The following is a 24102-nucleotide window of genomic DNA, read 5'->3' as shown; positions in this document are numbered from 1 at the left end:
GCTCATAGGTATACAGCTTGGGTAGGAGGCATAGGTTGGGCATACTTGAAGGCATTCAACACCATGCATGGCTGACCAGAGCTTTTTCCAGTACAGAGTGCTTTCCTAACTTCATGCTTTGGTACAAATGTGATGACTTGTGACGCATCCTATAGACGTCTAGATACCGAATGTCCTTAATTTGGTCAACATCTTGATTCCTCCTTTCGTAATAGTCCAATATCCATTATCAAAGTGATCATTCAGGTTCCTCTAGATGAATCAGAGGTGTGAAAATAAAGTGCATTAATGAAAAATAGCTTAAATGTATGCCTTGGCTAGGACTAAAATGCAAGTATGTAAAAATCCTAGTTTAGCAAATCTAAATATGGCTTCAGCTTTCAACCACAAAAAATAGAATATATATTTGTTTAGGACAGTTAGAAGCAAACGATAAACCTGTTGATGTGTACTAGGTCTATGCAATGGGACTACACAAATAAATATACATGTACGTACATACAACAACTGCACGTCCGGTAGATGCAACCACAAGTAAACCTCTCAAAAAATCTGAGCGCAATTATATATCCAGCTAAGTGACACCAACGAAACAGGAACGCGTGAGGGATACCAAAATCAAAGACAAAAAGTCTAAAAGAATGATCAGAATGTCAGAGAACTTTCATGCAAATCCTAGGGAGTTCTGCTACATTCTCATGCAGGTCCATTAACACCACCAATTCAGTATCATCGTCAGACCAATTGATGTCCTCACAGGGAACAAACGCAAGAAACATACGGAAGGAATTAACACAAAAAAATGGCGACATCCATGTTTCCATTCAGATTTAATCGTCGCTGCATAGTTAGACATTGTACCCTATGGTTTCTGCGTGGAGAGGCCCATAGGGTCCAGTAACTGATGCAGAAGCCAGGTCAAAGACCACATTGTCGATCATGATGAACCATTGTGGCAGCCATAGCAGACAAAAGTTTTAAAGATGCAGTCCACTGCGCAAAGTAGAGTCGAAATCACAAAAGTGGCAAATGGTAAAGAGGTCACTAATATTGGCAAAAAACGGTCTCGGAAAAACAACCCCCATGCCCCTGTAGCACTAAGCTTTTACAGTACACATGGTCATCATAGAGAGGAATCTTGGGCAACCTCTCCACGAGCCAGAACAATGGTTGTAAAAGCAGCCTCGGCTATGGGGGACCAGGTGCAGCCATGTCCATGACCATTCATTGGAAGGGTTGTAAGAGATGTTTGCCCGCAGGTGGTGAAGCTGGACTACTTCACAAGACAGCCTCTTCAGGTGGACGGAGTGGTGGTGTTACTATTTTTGAAGGACTGGAAAAATAACCATGACTCTTGGCATATTTCGACCGTAAAAAACATGTCACATGTCAAGAAGATGTCTAATAAGTTTACTAGACCATCTTTAGAAATAATATAAGGTTGCCCCATCGACAAAAATATAGACCTAGTTCATGACTGGTGTTATTCTTAGTAGGAACATAAAAACTTGAAAATTCTGGGTTCAATAAAATATGATAAAAGTTGACTTACTGACGCTCATTGTACTCATGGGACATGGTATCCTGACTAGGGTTGAGCCGATCTCGAGATTTCAGGATCGATTTTAAAACCCGATTTCCGATCATTTTCCAGCCGATCCCAATCGTGAAATTTGCTCAATCGCAGATCAGAAACCGATCTTTTCCGATCCTGATCGCTCAACCCTAGTAAATGCTTCTCTATGGGAAAAGTCACTTTTGGGGTTGAGCCGATCTTGAGATTTCAAAATCCGATTTCCAATCATTTTGCAGCCGATCCCGATTCCAATCGCGATCATGAAATTTGCTTGACTGCCAACCGGGATCCGATCTTTTCCAATCCCGATCGCTCAACCCTAATCCTGGCCTTCATTCTTCAGCTCATTTTTATTGGCCATGCATTGTGAGTGGGCATAGCGCATTATCAAATTTTGGCGAGTCTATCAAGCTTCACGGCCATTTTAGGCCAATTCATGGTCCAAATAATGTCCAAACCAGACATAAGCTTTGGAGGACTTTTCTATAGGGCATTCTGTTTTCCAGCTTTGTGTAAAATTCCCCTTAACCTCAGGATTTACCATCAAAAAGTTTGGTGTCAAATTTTGTAAAATTTTCAGTACAAAGATTAGAACAAAAATATAGTTTGATAATTTGAACACATAAAAATCCTTCCAAAAACTGAGGATTCCACCAATTTTTTTTTAGATTTGTTTGTCCACTTTTGTGATTTCAACTTCAAATGAATTGGAGAACAAAAACGTGGAATACTTTTAGCCGCTGTTTTCCGTTCTGAAATTTAGGATTTGGAAAATGACCCTCACGATAACAAAGACCACAGATAGTTGGAACTGTCAGACACTTTAACATTATCCACAAAGATTTTTTTTTGTTGTTTTTGTTTTTTTACATAGATAATTTTTAAAACATAGAAAACTAGTTGATTCCACAACTAAGAATGTGCTCAGGGACAAAATAAGTGTGATCTGTAAAAAAGACGACTTTCGTATTCGAATAGAAGTGGAGCTGCACTTTTAAAAAGCTGCTTTAGGTTCTGCTCACAAGCAAACAGTAGGACAAGGTCTATGGGAACGAACTGGTCAATGAGGACCATCGTCTTCGTCGGTACTATGGTCCTCATTGGACGTTCCTTGATTTGGCACAAAAATAGACACATCAATTCACCTACAAACCAGTGACTGTAAGGACAAGTTATGGTTTTTCCTTGTAGTGCCCATCCCAGATCTTACAATTAATGACAATTAGCAATAAATGACACTCAACTCCTCCACTCCCCCAACACTACACACACAGAAGATAGAGAAAGTCTTGAGGTTTCCACACCTTGCACTTCTGAAAGTATTAATGACACGTCTTTTTAGAATTTCTGTTTTTCTTGTTTTTACATATTTACAGAAGTTCAACGCTAAAATCAGATGCCCCAAGACATGTACCAAGGTCCGAGGATTCCCTTGCACTCTACGTTGAGTCCTTCCCCTACCAGATAAGGGCAGGAGCAGAAGGTGTGAAGGAAATAAAACTGGTTTCCTACTGTCTTCCCGTTTCGGAAAATGAATTCACTTGGTTTTTGCTTTTTCTTTTTCCTCAATAGGAAAGAAGAGTTCTACATCCCCTGTCCGTAGAGGATACTGTCTGTAGATAGCCCCTCAGAGATGCCGAGGACTTGGATGGCCATTATGATACAGCTTCTGCTTGATGTGAACCATGTTTCCACTGGTGTCGTCATACTGCCGCGGGTGACGTTTTCGAAAATCTCTTAAGTTACAAAACTTAGGAATCCACGACCAAGAGTTGTCTGTGAAGAAAGGCAAGGAAAATAGTCAATATACCAAGCAAACGAAGCCAAAAATTACCAAAATGTAGATTATTTTATTTGGAAAACCATTGAAAAAGACAATGAAGATAGAAAGAGTCTAAGACCCCGGACATAGGCCGTGTGTGCATGTGTCCTAAATAGAAAGAGGGAGGTTGAAGGCTGCCAGACATCTTGAGAAATAAAGGAACGGACATCTTGGAATCCTACAGCTGATTGTAGGGGGAGAATCGGAACGCTCCGTAAGAGGGTTGGCCTGTTCTACCAAAATCAGGCAGGTTTGGACAATAATAATCCAATGTGTAGGGTCAGCTAAAGAAAAAAACGGGACGACCTGCAACAAGATGGATTGTCTGTTGAAAATTTATTGGGCTATCGAAATTAAAGGGATTGTCTCATCAGATATAACTTTAAATGTAAGGCTGTATTGACACTGAGTAACGCTGGCGTTTCTTGTGCTTATTTTTGCACATAGCGCCGCGTTAATGCCGCGTAGCGCCGCGTTTACGCCACGTGTACGCTGCGCTATTTTGCGGTGGTGTTGCCCGGCGTTAACGCAGCGTTAACGCGGCGCTACGCGGCGTTAACGTGGCGCTATGTGCAAAAATAAGCACAAAAAACGCCAGCGTTACTCAGTGTGAATACAGCCTAAGGCTGATATTAAGATGAATATATAACCATGCAATACATTGTAAGCTCAAAGGAGTATTCAGATTAAAACACTGCTAGGACCCTCGCTCATCTTGGGAATCAGGTGTTTTGCACCCCACTTCTAGAGTGCCTGGTTGTACAGTGCCTGCCCCTCCATTCATTTGAATGGGGAATGTCAGAGATAGGCAACGCTTACTCAGCTATTTCCAGTTTTCTCCACTCAAATGAATGGAGTGGTGCGCGGTGTAAAACCAGGTATACTGGTCGGCACTGGAGTTCAAAACACCCTGGTTCTTAAAATCTGGGGATCCAGAGTTGTGGGACACCAACCGATCAGCAAGATACCCCCTATCCTCACTGGAATACCCCTTAAGTAAGTTACACTTACAGGTGACTTACTGTCCATTGTCTATGATGTCCAGAGGCACTGATAGAACATATATGCACAGAAGACAACCCCTTTATTTATAAAAGAAAATGACTGTACACATAAGCTATACGAGTATAGTACCGTGAAAAAGTTTTAGGCATCTGCGGGGAAAAAAATGCTGCAATGTAAGAATGCTTTCAGGAATAGAAGGGTTAATAGTTTACGTTTGTCAATTTACAAAATGAAATGAATGAAGAAAAGAGAAATGTAAGTCCCGTGAATATTTGGTGTGACCTTTGCCCTTTGCAGGAGGAGTCCTGGAAGTGATGATACAGCCCCCACGGAGCCCTGATCTCAACATCCTCCAGTCTGTCTGGGATGACATGAAGAGACAGACGGATTGGAGCAAGCAACATCCACAGAAGATCTGGGCTTAGTTCTCCAAGATGGCGGGAACAACCTCCCTGCCGAGTTCTGCCAAAAACGTCTGCAAGTTCCGAGAAGAAGAGCAAAGGTCACATCAAATAGTGAAGAGAATTTTTCTCATTGACTTCATATGGTCAACTGACAAAATAAACCAGTGGCGTAACTAGGAATGGCGGGGCCCCGTGGCGAACTTTTGACATGCCCCCCCTCCTCCAACCGACACCGATGACCTCGACCGACCCCCTCCTCCGCACTCTATTATGTCCCTTAGTAAGCCCTGCACACAGTATTATCCCCCATAGCGGCCCCTGCATACAGTATTATGTCCCATAGTGGCCCCTGCACACAGTATTATACCCCATAGTGGCCCCTGCACACAGTATTATGCCCCATAGTGGCCCCTGCACACAGTATTATGTCCCATAGTGGCCCCTGCACACAGTATTATGCCCCATAGTGGCCCCTGCACACAGTATTATGCTCCATAGTGGCCCCTGCACACAGTATTATCCCCCATAGTGGCCCCTGCACACAGTATTATCCCCCATAGTGGCCCCTGCACACAGTATTATCCCCCATAGTGGCCCCTGCACACAGTATTATGTCCCATAGTGGCCCCTGCACACAGCATTATGTCCCATAGTGGCCCCTGCACACAGTATTATGCCCCATAGTGGCCCCTGCACACAGTATTATCCCCCATAGTGGCCCCTGCACACAGTATTATGTCCCATAGTGGCCCCGCACACAGTATTATACCCAATAGTGGCCCCTGCACACAGTATTATGTCCCCATAGTGGCCCCTGCACACAGTATTATGTCCCCATAGTAGCCCCTGCACACAGTATTATGTCCAGGATTGGCAAGTAAATATGGCCCATAACGGCCAATTTAAAAAAACAAAAAAAAAAACCTGCAGCGTTAGTGGCTGTCACCGGGCCCCCTAATGGCCCGGGCCCTGTTGCAGCCGCCTCCGCTGCCTCTGAAATAAACTATTAACTCTTCTATTGCTGAAAGCATTCTTATTTTGCAGTATTTTCTCCACACCTATACTTAAAACTTTTGCACAGCACTGTAGTAAATGGGGAATTATGTGCCTAAGGGATTTCAGTTCCCCCGGGTATAGTCCTGTTCTAGACACAAAAGAAAAGAGAAAAGGACAAATGATCTTCATTTACTTCCATGAGAATACGAAGCGCAATCTCCTTAGACAAGTAACACAGGTCCTGGAGCATTAGCACAAAGTCTCCTTCTGTCTTTCTCATGAAATCAATTCTGACTCTTATACGGCTTCCATGATTTGGTGCCTCAAACATATCTGGTTAAAGATCAGAAGCCTTCGGACCAACAATTTACTTCCACAGTAATAAGAATAAATGTCATTCTTCTAAGCTTAAAGTAGTTTTAAAGCAATTATCCTTATCTCCGAGAAAGAATAATGGAGATTCCTCCTTGGAAATTGTGGAGGTTAATGACCTTGACATAAGATCTGTTAGTTCCTGCTTTGGATACTTGAGTTTTGTTAAATGAAAAACTGCAGGTGAATCAAAGAAGATTAACAATGTATTGTCCACGTGGAACATATATAAGGATGGGTCATGTCATCTACATGTTAAGGGGCTTCTATTATAACAAGTACTGAGGGGCTAGGCCCAATAACCAGAGTCATCAAACTGGGCCTAGCCATGGATTTGATAACAAAGATGGAGGGTCTGGTGATGTATCTCCTTCCATGCCCTTTATACAACCCTTGGTTGTAGTTCCTTCATTGACAGCGTCCCTCATGTAAAGCGCCCCCCGTAAAGGCGCGTTCACACTACCGTTGTTAATGTCTATTACTGTCCTGCACACAGAACTTTATCTTCCATCATATTGTTACATCAGTGTCAATATGAACGGACACATAATCAGACTGGGACCTTTCTCTGTGACGGTTTAATGTCCGTTGCTGTCATCCTATGATAGAAGACAGCAACGGACGTTAACAATGGTAGTGTGAACAACTCCTAAGGATAATCTAGCTCGGTGTATACATCATTTGGGGAGGCAAGGACAGTAAAAACACATCCCTGTCTTCTTTCTGGGATGTCCATCTGCCTGCTAATGCAGATGCATGAACTTGAGCAGCTACTGGACGCCTGCCTGGACAAATATAGTCAATAGGGTTAAAGAAGTTTACAAGACAATGAATACAAGAACTTTCTATGACTTGTAAGAACCCAAGCCATGATGTCCTTATTGTGGTCAGGTTATCTTCTCATACATGTAGTGTCCTCCTGATAACCAGCCATGATGTCCTTATTGTGGTCAGGTTATCTTCTCATACATGTAGTGTCCTCCTGATAACCAGCCATGATGTCCTTATTGTGGTCAGGTTATCTTCTCATACATGTAGTGTCCTCCTGATAACCAGCCATGATGTCCTTATTGTGGCCAGGTTATCTTCACATACATGTAGTCTCCCCTCCTGATAACCAGCCATGATGTCTTTATTGTGTCCAGGTTATCATCCCATACATGTAGAGTCCCTGCCTGATAACCTGTCCACAATAAGAAAATACAGTGAATTTTCTCCAAAAGAGTACTTGTTACGCTAGGTTCACACCTGCGTTTGCGTTTGGGAGGTCCCTAAATGGAGTTACCCTCGGAAACCCGCGGAACCTATAGACTACAATGGAGTTTGCTGGGTTTCCGACTGGTTTCTGTGCTGGTGTGAACCCAGCCTTAGACAAGATGTCTCATTTTATTTACCGTATATACTCGAGTATAAGCCGACCCGAATATAAGCCGAGCCCCCTAATTTTACCACAGAAAACTGGGAAAACTTATTGACTTGAGAATAAGCCGAGGGGGGGGGGGATGCAGCAGCTACTGGAAAATTTCAAAAATGGTCAGAGTTTTTGGGTGCAGTAGGTGCTGGGAAAGGGGAGGGGGTGTTTTGGTTGTGTGTCTGCCCCTTCCCTGAGCTTGAGGACTGTTTTTTTTTTTTCCCCACTTGGAATTCAGTCTGGCTGACTATAGGGGATCTGCAGTGCTCCTATTAACCTCTTCCCGACAGAACAGGAGCACTGCAGATCCCCTATATTCAGTAGACCGGGCACTGTCAGACACAGGGATAACTGTGCTGAGAAATTCAGCTTATACTCGAGTATATACGGTAGGTTATTTCCATCTCACAGATTTTTTTGGAGCATCTTTTCAGAGAGGACCACCCTCTAGAAGACCATTTTTCAAAGCAATTGGATTGATGTTCACCTTGAAGAGATTTCATTGTATACTGCTTAGGAAATTTATAAGCCTTATAAGCCAAATACTGGAATATATAAAAACATAGAAATCAACCCAAAGCGTTACATTCGGACCCTGTAAAACTAAAAAATGTCTTCTTCAGGCCATCAATTTTTTACCTACATCTAAATTTCAAGAATCCCAAAGTAGAATAGGCCAAATATTATCTGCATGGAATTTGCCCCCTGACAACCTTGGTGTGTTTGTAATGTATTCTCCCTATTATACCATTCACTGATAAAGACACCTACAGAATATTGCTGCTTAAATTGTGCCTTTTATCGAGTCGTGCGCGGCTTCCCTCTATATATTTATTCTTCCATCTGGAATTCTTATCCCGACTCTTAATCTTTTCGCTATAAATTGTCTTAGTGGTTCCGGAAAAATACATGCACTGCTACCTCCCTACAAAGAAGAAAGTTCTCTGTATTATATAGGGTGGACGTGGTGGAGTTTATCTTCTAGACCAGGACCTTAAATAAACCGAGTGCACAACTTTATATTATTTTTATTGTAGGCAATGGAATTTAGAAACAGTCTTTGTGTCCAAAAACAACCACTTTTTTATACATTTGGGTAAGGCTAGGTCCACAGCTGCGCCGGTCGCTCTGTCGTATGGGTATAACGGGGGACTCCAACAACAGAGAGCTGGACCGCTGATTTATACATTTGGGTAAGGCTAGGTCCACAGCTGCGCCGGTCTCTCTGTCGTACGGGTCTACCAGGGGACCCAAACAACAGAGAGCTGGACCGCTGTTTTATACATTTGGGTAAGGATAGGTCCACAGCTGCGCCGGTCTCTCTGTTGTACGGGTCCACCGGGGGACCCAAACAACAGAGAGCTGGACCGCTGTTTTATACATCTGGGTAAGGCTAGGTTCACAGCTGCACCGGTCTCTCTGTCATACGGGTCTACTGGGAGGCCTCAACAACAGAGAGCTGGACCGCTGTTTTATACATTTGGGTAAGGCTAGGATCAAAGCTGCGCCGGTCTCTCTGTCGTAGGGGTCTACCGGGGGACCCCAACAACAGAGAGCTGGACCGCTGTTTTATACATTTGGGTAAGGATAGGTCCACAGCTGCGCCGGTCTCTCTGTTGTACGGGTCCACCGGGGACCCAAACAACAGAGAGCTGGACCGCTGTTTTATACATCTGGGTAAGGCTAGGTTCACAGCTGCACCGGTCTCTCTGTTGTACGGGTCCACCGGGGGACCCAAACAACAGAGAGCTGGACCGCTGTTTTATACATCTGGGTAAGGCTAGGTTCACAGCTGCACCGGTCTCTCTGTCATACGGGTCTACTGGGAGGCCTCAACAACAGAGAGCTGGACCGCTGTTTTATACATTTGGGTAAGGCTAGGATCAAAGCTGCGCCGGTCTCTCTGTCGTAGGGGTCTACCGGGGGACCCCAACAACAGAGAGCTGGACCGCTGTTTTATACATTTGGGTAAGGCTAGGTCCATAGCTGCGCCGGTCTCTCTGTTGTACGGGTCCACTGGAGAACTGGACCACTGTTTTAGTGGTTACACATAGACGACGGTTAATCCATTGACTGTAACAGGGTCCACTGGGCGCCGCCATTTCAAAACTAAAACCATCGGAGAGAACGGTCCTTTGGGCAAGACTTTCCTCTCACCGATTTTTAGCAGTTTCTGCAACGGAGTCTCTTGCAAAGATGTGAATTTAGCCTAACTTTTATCAAATCTGAAATTGATAGTTAAAGGGGTTGTCTGCTTTGAACAGTGTCGGACTGGTCCAACATAATACTAGAGGATCCTCATTTTGGGTGCTGGGTGGCAGGCAGTCATTTCAACTCCGTCTGTGTCCTTAGGACACAGATAGAGGTTGAATACAATGGTGGAGGAGGGAGCTATCAGCTCTGTGCTCCATTATTCTGCCTTGGGCTGATGTTGTCTGCAGCAGGGAAGCACAAAGAGCCCCGAGCCACAGATATCATTACAGCCAGAGTTGGAATGGAAACGGTGAGGTGAGTATTCTTTATTTTTGGTTTTATTGTAGTGGTTGAGGGGACAGGGGGTCTCGTGATGGGGCTTGTTATGCGGAAATTAAACTATATGTGTGGTGATACGATATACAAAAAATTGAACAGGGCCCCTTAATGTATTGACCTTTCACCATTTTGCCCACAGGCAGTTCTATATACTGAGTTCAGCGCACTGTTGGCTTTCCCGAACGCCCCCCTCCCTCTGCTCGCAGTACTCGTCCATAGACGGAGGGAGAGAGGGGGGCGTTCCTCCCGGCTCTCACAGCACAGCGCGATTGGCTGTGCTGTGAAGAAGGACGTCTCTGGCTAACTGTCAGAAACGCCCTTCTGACCATAGAAGAGCTACGGTACCGGGACCGTAAGCTCTTCACATCGGGCCCAGATCGGGAAAGCCAACAGTGCACTGTCAGCTTTCCAGCAGTATATAGAACTGCCTGTGGGCAAAATGGTGAAAGGTCCTCTTTAAGTGTAAAGGGGTTTGCTGTTTGCAAGTTCTGATACCCGAGCTGACAAGGGAATGCACTAGTGTAAGTGTGACTTAGGCCAAGACCCAAGGTTGCGGAAACACAGCTTTTTTTTGTTGCAGACTTTGCTGTGTTTTTTTGAGCCAAACTTAGTAGTGGACTCAGAAGGAAAGGGAAATCTTATGGAAGTTCTTATACTTCTACGTTCTGCTCAATCCACTCCTGGCTTTGGCTCAAAAAAATGCAACATAATCTGCAACAAAAAAAGCTGCGTTTCCGCAACATGGGGCCTTAACCTAAAGAGGTTTTCTGATTTTGCAGGGTGAGGTGGACATAGCTTAGGGTGGCGACCAACCCTGGATGTCAAGATGATTCTGCACATCTCTGCCTTGTCATTTAAGTCTTGCTAGGAACAGGTTAATACAGACATATACGTAGTGTTATCAGTCGGAGTGTCGTAGCAGCCAGTCTGATCATTCAGGCCTTCATCTCAAGAGCCAACTACCATTTAGCAGAGAAAGGTCAATGAGACTTGGCAGAACTCCCATCAAGTTTATTAAAACTATATTTAGACAGGGAACCTGATTTAAAGGGATTGCCTAGTTTACAAAATGTATTGTTCAGTCCCCTATTAGGCATCTATATCTTTCTTCTTGCATCTGCCTTGATCTGGGGCGGCTTAGGGGCCCCCCTGCAACATAGGGCCTGGTGTGGATGTACTATTGGCCTTATGGATAAAGCAGCCCTGGTTCTGTATACAGCAGGTCATACAAAGACTAGGGTTGAGCCAATCTTCAGATTTCAGAATCATTTTTAAAATCCAATTTTCAATAATTTTCCAGCCGATCCCGATCGCAATCGTGAAATTTGCACGATCGCCGATCAGAATCCGATCTTTTCCAATCCTGATCACTCAACCCTAACAAAGAGATTTTATTGCCATTTTACAATAACTATAGCCAGATTTTTGTTTGAACAAGTTTTCTACCCCAAAAGTAAGATGGTAATGATAAATATACTCTTCAGTGACAGAAATCTGAATATAGATAGAATAGTAATAGATACATGTAAATGTAGTAATATATATGGAAAAATACCCTCCTCAACAGTAAACCGATGAGACAAGTACTTGTAATGTCCATTATCTACAGCCTGGAGCCCTCGCAGGGTGACATCTGGATTTATCCTTATTGTGTCCAATACTTAGAAACACAAGGCCAGGAAGACAACGCGTTTCTCAGCAAGTGAGGGCTTCGTCTGATATTCATTTTCACACAACCTTATATATTTTTTCATTCTATGTTTGGCTAAGCGTACTAAACTCCAGTACATGGTTTAGGGTCATGACGTCTACGAATTGCCAAAAGAGAAGACATACTGGATCATCAAAACTGGTGTGTAATATGCCAGTCTTGATGAAGCGGCTTGGTAATTTCTACATTGTATGACTACACCTCATGGGATACCCAGAAGTTACCATACAGGTTATCATTCATTGCATAGAAGGCCTTGTCTTTTGTGCTAGCCAGTATTCCTGGGCCCGCTGGCACTCTGAATGCCGCCATATGGTGCCCCCATGGCAATGTATACATCTATTGTATTTATGCATTATGAAACAAACTTCTATGTGTCTAGGATGAAACATTTCTGACAACAGTCCAGGATAACAGCAAGCCGGGGACTACCATGCCCCCTTCATACGAGACCATGACCATATTGGAGCGTACCACATCCCCTTTTTTTGGAGTGAGTAGGAAAATATTCTAGCCCCGCTCTTGTTTGGAACGTCACCAGCCATTACTGTGCCCACATCACAGAAAGATTAAGACCTCATGCACATGGGCACAATTTTATCTGCAACTGCGGATAAAAGTACAAGCCCATATTTTTCAATATGCCCCTATACACAACAGTAGCTTTTAGGCTGAGTCCAGAAGGGTTTTTTTTTGTCAGGATTTTGACACGGAATCCGCATCAAAATCCTGCTAAAAAAAACGCCTCCCATTGAAATCAATGGAAGCCAGTCATTGATTCATGCTCTGTCCTCAAGCAGATTCCGCCTCTGATTCAGCCGCGTACATCCGCCTGAAGACACTCCCTCTCGATTGGGCTCATTCATTTGGGCCTAATCCTGAGTGGAGTGTCACGACTGGATGACGGTGGCTACCCGATTTTTGGTCCGGAATCTGAGGCGGCCTCCGCATCAAATTCTGGACCAAAAAAACCTGTCTGACCTCAGCCTTACTGCTGTTTCTGGGCTGCAAATGTTGGAGCAGATCCCATACCTGTCCGCATTTGTGGCCCATTCAGTATGGCTGGGTCAGTGAAGACCGAAGATGACACCTGGATAGAAATCTGGGCTACCTGGGCCTGGACATTTGCCAGCTCTTTCAGGAGTCTGGGTGGACTCTTCTTATTTTGGAAGCCCAAGTTTGGATTAAATAAAAGGTACGGTATGCCCTATACCAGGCCTATATCATATTAGACATCCATGGGGTCATTAGTCATTTTCTCTTACCTCCGTGTATGGGATCCATGAGAGTGAGCCCTACTGGGAATAGGGACTGATATGCACAATGACAATCCTACTATACATCATTGCAAAATATGGTAAGGCTATGCAAACACGAGAAATAAAGCAATACCATTGGCCCTAATGTACATTCCCTTCTATATGCAACTCTGTCAACCTTTGTTACTGGAAGCGTTTGCTTATAGAAAGATAAGCAATAGTTAAAATCCGGCATAATCCGGGAGGCCAAGCGCAGATCTCGAAGCCCTGCACCCAAATATGTCCCCTCATTTATCTATATTGTCAAGAATGTTTTCATCTCAAATCTGAAAGGCCGTCATAACAAGAGACATTATCTGCTTGATGTGAATGCCAATGTGAGCAGCGGCGGGCGCAGATGTGCACACACAGCTCCTCCTATCAGCTGCAGCCATACACTACATCCACGCTATAGCAGAGCCGAGATGATGCCCGTTTTGGGACGACGATGGCAGATATAGTCGCATCGCCTCCGATCACGGCCACCTGTCTGCACCGCAATTCTCCAGAGCGGCCTCTCACTGAGGCTAATGAGAAACTAATAGACTTTTAATGGAATTACAAAAAAAAAAAGAAGCAGAAAAGGTAACAAGAGGTAACAAGTGTCCTATAATTGTAAGTATTGTCAGCCCGCGTGTCAACCGTCTCATTAAAATCATCACCGGCTGGATGGTAATTTATACTTCCTTTCATTTATTCTTAGTGTCCTAAAATTAGACATTATTATCTGCTTTCCTCTAAGGTGGTGGTGGTAACGTCTCAAGAGAGAAAAAACTTTGAGTCCCTGCAGAGGTTAAAAATAAGACAATAGAAAAATCATGGTGGAACATTTCCGCTATCAAGTATTCTCAGCTTACATTTCTTAAGATGTTAGCAATGTATAAATACTATGAAGAACTAAGGAGGCCGACATTACAGCTCCGGAGGAGGACTCATAGAAGACAGAGTATAAGTACGGGAAGGGTAGATATAGAGATGCCAAAGTTGGCCCGGGATAGCTGCATGGACAAGTCCAACAAAGTACCAAACAATCCACTGGAGGACCAAGGCTTTGACATAAGAATGGACTCCAAAGGTCCAGCAGAAGACAATACGTTTTAAAGAGGACCTTTCACCTAACTCTTTGCATTTTTCTATAGGTGCCCTCCACTGATATCTTCTCTAGCCTCCACCATTCCTTTTTCCAATATTCTTGTTAGAATCTCTGCTGTCTAGTGAGTGGTCCTGGGCTGGGGCAGTAGTCTGAGAACGCCCACCTGACAGTAGAGAACATAATAAGTGTATTAGTTGCTGAAAATAACAGCACCGATGGCTAAGGAATGGTGGAGGATAGAAATCAACTGTGGCGGAATCAGTGGAGAAGAATTCCAGAAATTGGAGTTGGTGGACATCTTCTTTACCGTTGGTCTTGGAGCCAACAGAGATCACTGCCAAGCTGGTCCACCTAAGGATCTCCCAAGAAGATCTAATCTTCACAAAAAAATAGGACATAGCATTAGGGTTTTCCCCATGTTAGTGGTACATGTGTGTTAGAGAGGGGAAAGGAGCGGGCCCATGGTTAGAGGTTTAACTTGAAGCTCCTAGGCACCAAAGCAAAATTTGTAACATCTACTATGTGTCATTAAGCAAAGGGACCTTTGGCCGTGTTAGCAGGGTCCAAGTGAGACTGCTCCTACTACACAGAGTATTACAGAAATGCACTGTCTATGGCTCTATGGCCAGATAAGAAAGGCACCATAAAAACTAGCTCCAGTTCCATCGGAGGAGAATCCGGTGGTCCCTGCTGGTCAAAGCTCTTCCAGGGGGTGTTAGAGAAGATGGATCAACAGTGATCAGTTGACTGGAATCCTTCGTTATTGGAAAATGTGGCCCAGGTGGGACAACCCTTGTAACCAAACCCATTCAGTCCTATATGGGGACTCCCAAAAGTAAGTTATTCCCATTCCCATTCTCCTGCAATCCCAGAAAACCGCAAAACCAGGCCAGAGATAAGCAGGAATGCTGAGATACGGCTGCTACCATGTAGGTACAGAGAATACACTTTAACTAAACTTTTCAATGCTGTCAAACAAAGTCAGTGTCACAAATGATTCCTGTTACTTTTCTAGACATTTTTGGCCTCCAGAAACAAGATACATCCTGACATCTCCAAGAAACACTTGATGACAAGCCCTCCTGGGCACAGTCTGAAGAAGTGTTTGAGATGATCATATGAACAGGGCAATCCTTATATAATGATATGAGAGTGCCGGGAATCAAAGAGATTCTGTTCCTAGAAAATTCTTTATACGTCTTAAAATATATATATTTTACAAACAATTCTAAAACTTTTCTTTTCTATTTGTATCATTGCAGTTTCCTCAGTTCCGCAGCTGATGATTTCCCCAATAGCAGAACCTTATTTACATTGGGAGAAAATTAACAGTTAAAATTTTTGTAAATATAAGAAATTAAAAATTTTTCAGCGTTTTAAAGATTAGACATGTCGGAATTTGGAAAGTTAGGGACTGGCCTAACAAATTTGGGATAGTCGGTAACTTTGCGCTAGTTGTTGTGTCTCGGATGTTGTCTGTATGGTCCAATATCTTGTCTTCTCTAGATAATAGTGGGCTGTCATGTGAAGTGACACCACCGGACCCTGTTACATAGTTTCGTAATTTGGTATGTTGCCTATCCAATTTGTCAAAAAATCTAAAGCCAGCTAAAAATTGCAGAATATACAAGAGTCAAAGGGGATCCCCAAGTGATCAATGGGTGCCGGCTCACGCACGCTAACCATTGAAATCAATGGGTTAAAGAGCCTGCAATTGATTTCAATGTGTAGCGCCCGTAAGCTGGCACACATTGAAGTGAATGGGATCTGTTTTGAGCGCTCTCACTCTGACACGTGTATAAGTGTCTGAATGCGCAACGCGTTCCTCCGTGGGAACGGAGCCTAAGACTGCCAATGAAAAAGACTTCGGGATTGTGGTGGACAGCAAGCTTACCTTTAGTGACCAGTGTCAGGCAGCTGCTGCCAAGGCAAATAAAATTATGGGATGCCTCAAAAGAGGACGAGACTCTCATGGCAAGGACATAGTTATGTCTCTATACAAATCACTGGTATGGCCACACTTAGACTATTTTATGGGCCCCAATATATAAGATGGACACAACTGAACAGGAGAGAGTGCAGAAGAAGGCGAACAAGATTATTAGGGGAATGGGTGGATTGGGGGACAGAAAGATGGGCCAGTGACACTGATATGGGGACATCCTCCACACCTCAGCCAGAGACAGTGACAAGCGGAAATCCTGTAACCTAGGCCATTGACAGTGATAAGGAGACATCCTCTACACCTAGACCAGTGACAGTGACAAGGGGACATCTTCCACACCTAGGCCAGTGACAAGGAGACATCCTCTACATCTAGACCAGTGACAAAGGGACATCCTCTACACCTAGGCCAGTGACAAGGAGACATCCTCTACACCTAGACCAGTGACAAAGGGACATCCTCTACATCTAGGCCAGTGACAAAGGGACATCCTCTACATCTAGGCCAGTGACAAAGGGACATCCTCTACATGTAGGCCAGTGACAAGGGGACATCCTCTACACCTAGACCAGTGACAAAGGGACATCCTCTACACCTAGGCCAGTGACAAGGAGACATCCTCTACACCTAGACCAGTGACAAAGGGACATCCTCTACATCTAGGCCAGTGACAAAGGGACATCCTCTACATCTAGGCCAGTGACAAAGGGACATCCTCTACATCTAGGCCAGTGACAAGGGGACATCCTCTACACCTAGGCCAGTGACAGTGACAAGGGGACATCCTCTACACTTAGGCCAGTGACAGTGACAAGGGGACATCCTCTACACCTAGGCCAGTGACAGTGGCAAGGGGACATCATCTACACCTAGACCAGTGACAGTGACAAGGGGAAATCCTCTACACCAGGGGTGGGCAATTAATTTTCCCATGGGGCCGCATAAGAAATTGAAACTATGCTAGAGGGCTGTGCCACGGCAAATTTAGCTCCACCCACTTCTACGTTGACTCCACCCATTCCCAATCATCTTTCCATGTGCCCCCACAAAGTATAATCCTCCTACAGTCACCCGTACACTATATGCCCCCACACATTATAATGTTCCCTTCCAACTGCCCCACAGTATTAGGTTCCTCTCCTGGTGCCCCAGCATAAACTGGGGGAAGCTAGAGGGGACACAAAACTGGGGCAGCTGGAGGGGGACATTAAACAGTGGGGGTAGTTGGAGAGGGGCAATAAATTGACAGCTGGAGCAGGACATGAAACTGGGGGCAACTAGAGGGGGACATTAAAATCGGGAAGCAGACATTAAACTATAGGGGTAGCTGGAGGGTGACATTAAACTGGGGGCAACTAGAGGCAGACAGGTCCCCCTACAGCTTCCTCCATGGTTTAATGTCCCCCCAGTCTAAGTGCCCTCTTCATCTACCCCTAGTTTCATGTCCCCCCCTCCATTTCTCCCTCAGTTTCATATCCCCCTTTATTTTCCCCATTTCATGGTCACCCCCCCCCCTCCATCTCTCCCCCAGTTTCATGTCCCCCCCTCCATCTGCCATCTCTGCCCTAGTATAACATTCCCCTTCCATCTCTGCCCCTAGGTTACTGAGACACACACACAGATAGACAGACACATATAGACAGACACACACACATATATATAGACACATATAGACAGACACACACATATAGACACACACTCTCTCTCTCTCCCCCCTGCAGCTCACCTTACATCTCTCAGTACTTTATGACACGCCCCACATCTCCATCTTCGGCCGGCACTAAGACACGCCCCCTAGACACGCCTCCCTAGTCAAAGCTGTGCGGGCCGGACTGAATCAGTCAGAGGGCCGGATGTGGCCCGGGGGCCGGACTTTGCCCAGGTCTTCTCTACACCTAGGCCAGTGACAGTGACAAGGGAACATCCTCTACACCGAGACCAGTGACAGTGACAAGGTAACATCCTCTACACCTAGGCCAGTGACAAGGGGACATCCTCTACACCTAGGCCAGTGACAGCGACAAGGGGACATCCTCTACACCTAGACCAGTGACAAGGGGGCATCCTCTACACCTAGGCCAGTGACAGCGACAAGGAAACATCCTCTACACCTAGGCCAGTGACAGTGACAAGGGGACATCCTCTACACCTAGGCCAGTGACAGTGATAAGGGAACATCCTCTACACCTAGGCCAGTGACAGTGACAAGGGGACATCCTCTACACCTAGGCCAGTGACAGTGATAAGGGAACATCCTCTACACCTAGGCCAGTGACTGTGACAAAAGGACATTCTCTACACCTAGGCCAGTGACAAGGGGACATCCTCTACACCTAGGCCAGTGACAAGGGGACATCCTCTAGACCTAGGCCAGTGACAAAGGGACATCCTCTACACCTAGGCCAGTGACAGTGGCAAGGGGACATCCTGTACACCTAGACCAGTGACAGTGACAAGGGGACATCCTCTACACCTAGACCAGTGACACTGACAAGGGGACATCCTCTACACCTAGACCAGTGACAGTGACAAGGGGCCATCCTCTACACCTAGGCCAGTGACAGTGGCAAGGGGACGTCCTCTACACCTAGACCGGTGACAATGACAAGGGGACATTCTCTACACCTAGGCCAGTGACAGTGGCAAGGGGACGTCCTCTACACCTAGACCAGTGACAGTGACAAGGGGACATTCTCTACACCTAAGCCAGTGACAGTGACAAGGGGACATCCTCTACACCTAGACCAGTGACAGTGACAAGGGGACATCCTCTACACCAAGACCAATGACAGTGGCAAGGGAACATCCTCTACACCTAGGCCAGTGACAGTGACAAGGGGACATCCTCTACACCTAGACCAGTGACAGTGACAAGGGGACATCCTCTACACCTAGGCCGGTGACAGTGACAAGGGGACATCCTCTACACCTAGACCAGTGACAGTGACAAGGGGACATCCTCTACACCTAGGCCAGTGACAGTGGCAAGGGGACGTCCTCTACACCTAGACCGGTGACAGTGACAAGGGGACATTCTCTACACCTAAGCCAGTGACAGTGACAAGGGGACATCCTCTACACCAAGAACAGTGACAGTGGCAAGGGGACATCCTCTACACCTAGGTCAGTAACAAAGGGACATCCTCTACACCGAGGCCAGTGACAAGGGAACATCCTCTACACCTAGGCCAGTGACAGTGACAAAAGGACATTCTCTACAGCTAGGCCAGTGACAAGGGGACATCCTCTACACCTAGGTCAGTAACAAAGAGACATCCTCTACACCTAGGCCAGTGACAGTGACAAGGGAACATCCTCTACACCTAGGCCAGTGACTGTGACAAAAGGACATTCTCTACACCTAGGTCAGTAACAAGGGGACATCCTCTATACCTAGGCCAGTGACAAGGGGACATCTTCCACACCTAGGCCAGTGACAAGGAGACATCCTCTACACCTAGGGCAGTGACAAGGCGACATCCTCTACACCTAGGCCAGTGTCAAGGGGACATCCTCTACACCTAGGCCAGTCACAAAGGGACATCCTCTACACTTAGGCCAGTGACAGTGACAAGGGGACATCCTCTACACCTAGGCCAGTGACCGTGGCAAGGGGACATCATCTACACCTAGACCAGTGACAGTGACAAGGGGACATCCTCTACACCTAGGCCAGTGACAGAGGCAAGGGGACGTCCTCTACACCTAGACCGGTGACAGTGACAAGGGGACATCCTCTACACCTAGGCCAGTGACAGTGACAAGGGGACATCCTCTACACCTAGACCAGTGACAGTGACAAGGGGACATCCTCTACACCTAGACCAGTGACAGTGACAAGGGGACATCCTCTACACCTAGGCCAGTGACAGTGGCAAGGGGACGTCCTCTACACCTAGACCGGTGACAGTGACAAGGGGACATTCTCTACACCTAAGCCAGTGACAGTGACAAGGGGGCATCCTCTACACCAAGACCAGTGACAGTGGCAAGGGGACATCCTCTACACCTAGACCAGTGACAGTGACAAGGGGACATCCTCTACACCTAGGCCAGTGACAGTGGCAAGGGGACGTCCTCTACACCTAGACCGGTGACAGTGACAAGGGGACATTCTCTACACCTAAGCCAGTGACAGTGACAAGGGGACATCCTCTACACCAAGACCAGTGGCAAGGGGACGTCCTCTACACCTAGACCGGTGACAGTGACAAGGGGACATTCTCTACACCTAGGCCAGTGACAGTGACAAGGGGACATACTCTACACCTAGGCCAGTGACTGTGACAAAAGGACATTCTCTACAGCTAGGCCAGTGACAAGGGGACATCCTCTACACCTAGGTCAGTAACAAAGAGACATCCTCTACACCTAGGCCAGTGACAGTGACAAGGGAACATCCTCTACACCTAGGCCAGTGACTGTGACAAAAGGACATTCTCTACACCTAGGTCAGTAACAAGGGGACATCCTCTATACCTAGGCCAGTGACAAGGGGACATCCTCTACACCTAGGCCAGTGACAAAGGGACATCCTCTACACTTAGGCCAGTGACAGTGGCAAGGGGACATCCTCTACACCTAGACCAGTGACAGTGGCAAGGGGACATCCTCTACACCTAGGCCAGTGACAGTGACAAGGGGACATCCTCTACACCTAGACCAGTGACATTGACAAGGGGACATCCTCTACACCTAGACCAGTGACAGTGACAAGGGGACATCCTCTACACCTAGGCCAGTGACAGTGGCAAGGGGACGTCCTCTACACCTAGACCGGTGACAGTGACAAGGGGACATTCTCTACACCTAAGCCAGTGACAGTGACAAGGGGACATCCTCTACACCAAGACCAGTGACAGTGGCAAGGGGACATCCTCTACACCTAGGTCAGTAACAAAGGGACATCCTCTACACCTAGGCCAGTGACAGTGACAAGGGAACATCCTCTACACCTAGGCCAGTGACAGTGACAAGGGAACATCCTCTACACCTAGGCCAGTGACTGTGACAAAAGGACATTCTCTACAGCTAGGCCAGTGACAAGGGGACATCCTCTACACCTAGGTCAGTAACAAAGGGACATCCTCTACACCTAGGCCAGTGACAGTGACAAGGGAACATCCTCTACACCTAGGCCAGTGACAGTGACAAGGGAACATCCTCTACACCTAGGCCAGTGACTGTGACAAAAGGACATTCTCTACACTTAGGCCAGTGACAAGGGGACATCCTCTACACCTAGGTCAGTAACAAGGGGACATCCTCTACACCTAGGCCAGTGACAAGGGGACATCTTCCACACCTAGGCCAGTGACAAGGAGACATCCTCTACACCTAGGGCAGTGACAAGGCGACATCCTCTACACCTAGGCCAGTGACAAAGGGACATCCTCTACACTTAGGCCAGTGACAGTGACAAGGGGACATCCTCTACACCTAGACCAGTGACAGTGGCAAGGGGACATCATCTACACCTAGACCAGTGACAGTGACAAGGGGACATCCTCTACACCTAGGCCAGTGACAGTGGCAAGGGGACGTCCTCTACACCTAGACTGGTGACAGTGACAAGGGGACATCCTCTACACCTAGGCCAGTGACAGTGACAAGGGGACATCCTCTACACCTAGACCAGTGACAGTGACAAGGGGACATCCTCTACACCTAGACCAGTGACAGTGACAAGGGGACATCCTCTACACCTAGACCAGTGACAGTGACAAGGGGACATCCTCTACACCTAGGCCAGTGACAGTGGCAAGGGGACGTCCTCTACACCTAGACCGGTGACAGTGACAAGGGGACATTCTCTACACCTAAGCCAGTGACAGTGACAAGGGGGCATCCTCTACACCAAGACCAGTGACAGTGGCAAGGGGACATCCTCTACACCTAGACCAGTGACAGTGACAAGGGGACATCCTCTGCACCTAGGCCAGTGACAGTGGCAAGGGGACGTCCTCTACACCTGGACCGGTGACAGTGACAAGGGGACATTCTCTACACCTAAGCCAGTGACAGTGACAAGGGGACATCCTCTACACCAAGACCAGTGACAGTGGCAAGGGGACGTCCTCTACACCTAGACCGGTGACAGTGACAAGGGGACATTCTCTACACCTAGGCCAGTGACAGTGACAAGGGGACATACTCTACACCTAGGCCAGTGACAGTGACAAAGGGACATTCTCTACACCTAGGTCAGTGACAAGAGGACATCCTCTACACCTAGGACAGTGACAAGGGGACATCCTCTACACCTCGGTCAGTGACAAGGGGACATTCTCTACACCTAGGACAGTGACAAGGGGACATCCTCTACATCTAGGCCAGTGACAAGGGGACATTCTCTACACCTAGGCCAGTGACAGTGACAAGGGGACATCCTCTACACCTAGGTTAGTGACAGTGACAAGGGGACATCCTCTACACCTAGACCAGTGACAGTGACAAGGGGACATCATCTACACCTAGGCCAGTGACAGTGACAAGGGGACATCCTCTACACCAAGACCAGTGACAGTGGCAAGGGGACATTCTCTACACCTAGGCCAGTGACAAGGGGACATCCTCTACACCTAGGCCAGTGACAGTGGCAAGGGGACGTCCTCTGCACCTAGACCGGTGACAGTGACAAGGGGACATACTCTACACCTAGGCCAGTGACAAGTGGACATCCTCTACACCTAGGCCAGTGACAAGGGGACATCCTCTACACCTAGGCCAGTGACAGTGGCAAGGGGACGTCCTCTACACCTAGACCGGTGACAGTGACAAGGGGACATTCTCTACACCTAAGCCAGTGACAGTGACAAGGGTACATCCTCTACACCAAGACCAGTGACAGTGACAAGGGTACATCCTCTACACCAAGACCAGTGACAGTGACAAGGGTACATCCTCTACACCAAGACCAGTGACAGTGGCAAGGGGACGTCCTCTACACCTAGACCGGTGACAGTGACAAGGGGACATTCTCTACACCTAGGCCAGTGACAGTGACAAGGGGACGTCCTCTACACCTAGACCGGTGACAGTGACAAGGGGACATTCTCTACACCTAGGCCAGTGACAGTGACAAGGGGACGTCCTCTACACCTAGACCGGTGACAGTGACAAGGGGACATTCTCTACACCTAAGCCAGTGACAGTGACAAGGGTACATCCTCTACACCTAGACCGGTGACAGTGACAAAGGGACATTCTCTACACCTAGGTCAGTGACAAGAGGACATCCTCTACACCTAGGACAGTGACAAGGGGACATCCTCTACACCTCGGTCAGTGACAAGGGGACATTCTCTACACCTAGGACAGTGACAAGGGGACATCCTCTACATCTAGGCCAGTGACAAGGGGACATTCTCTACACCTAGGCCAGTGACAGTGACAAGGGGACATCCTCTACACCAAGACCAGTGACAGTGGCAAGGGGACATTCTCTACACCTAGGCCAGTGACAAGGGGACATCCTCTACACCTAGGCCAGTGACAGTGGCAAGGGGACGTCCTCTACACCTAGACCGGTGACAGTGACAAGGGGACATACTCTACACCTAGGCCATTGACAGTGACAAGGGGACATCCTCTACACCTTGGTCAGTGACAAGGGGACATCCTCTACACCTAGGCCAGTGACAAGGGGACATCCTCTACACCTAGGCCAGTGACAAGGGGACATCCTCTACACCTAGGCCAGTGACAAGGGGACATCCTCTACACCTAGGCCAGTGACAAGGGGACATCCTCTACAGCTAGATGAAAGGACATGTCACCAGCATCATAGACGGGGATTCTTTACTGTAAGAGCAGTGAGGTTATGGCAATTACTGTCAGGATGTGATGATGGCGGATTCATTCCATTTTAGAAGGGCCTAGATGCCTTATAAGGAAAATTATTACAGGTTTTAGATTTCGATATGGAAAAGTTTTAA

The 24102-nt window shown here is 46.7% G+C and overlaps 1 protein-coding gene across 2 annotated transcripts in view; it reads right to left on the bottom strand.

Annotated features, from left to right (window-relative positions):
* Positions 1 to 2304: 2304 nt before the first annotated feature.
* The window catches only part of TMEM240 (transmembrane protein 240), a 72369-nt gene continuing 50571 nt past the window's right edge, over positions 2305 to 24102 (bottom strand). For both annotated transcript variants that reach the window (XM_075277674.1, XM_075277673.1), the window contains exon 4: positions 2305 to 3352. In XM_075277674.1, the coding sequence (XP_075133775.1) occupies positions 3204 to 3352 (149 nt within the window). In that variant the 3' untranslated portion in view covers positions 2305 to 3203. The remainder of the gene's footprint in view (positions 3353 to 24102) is intronic.

Source organism: Leptodactylus fuscus, chromosome 6 (genome assembly GCF_031893055.1).
Source record: "Leptodactylus fuscus isolate aLepFus1 chromosome 6, aLepFus1.hap2, whole genome shotgun sequence".
Classification (NCBI taxonomy): domain Eukaryota; kingdom Metazoa; phylum Chordata; class Amphibia; order Anura; family Leptodactylidae; genus Leptodactylus; species Leptodactylus fuscus.
This window is presented reverse-complemented; position numbering and strand designations above follow the sequence as displayed.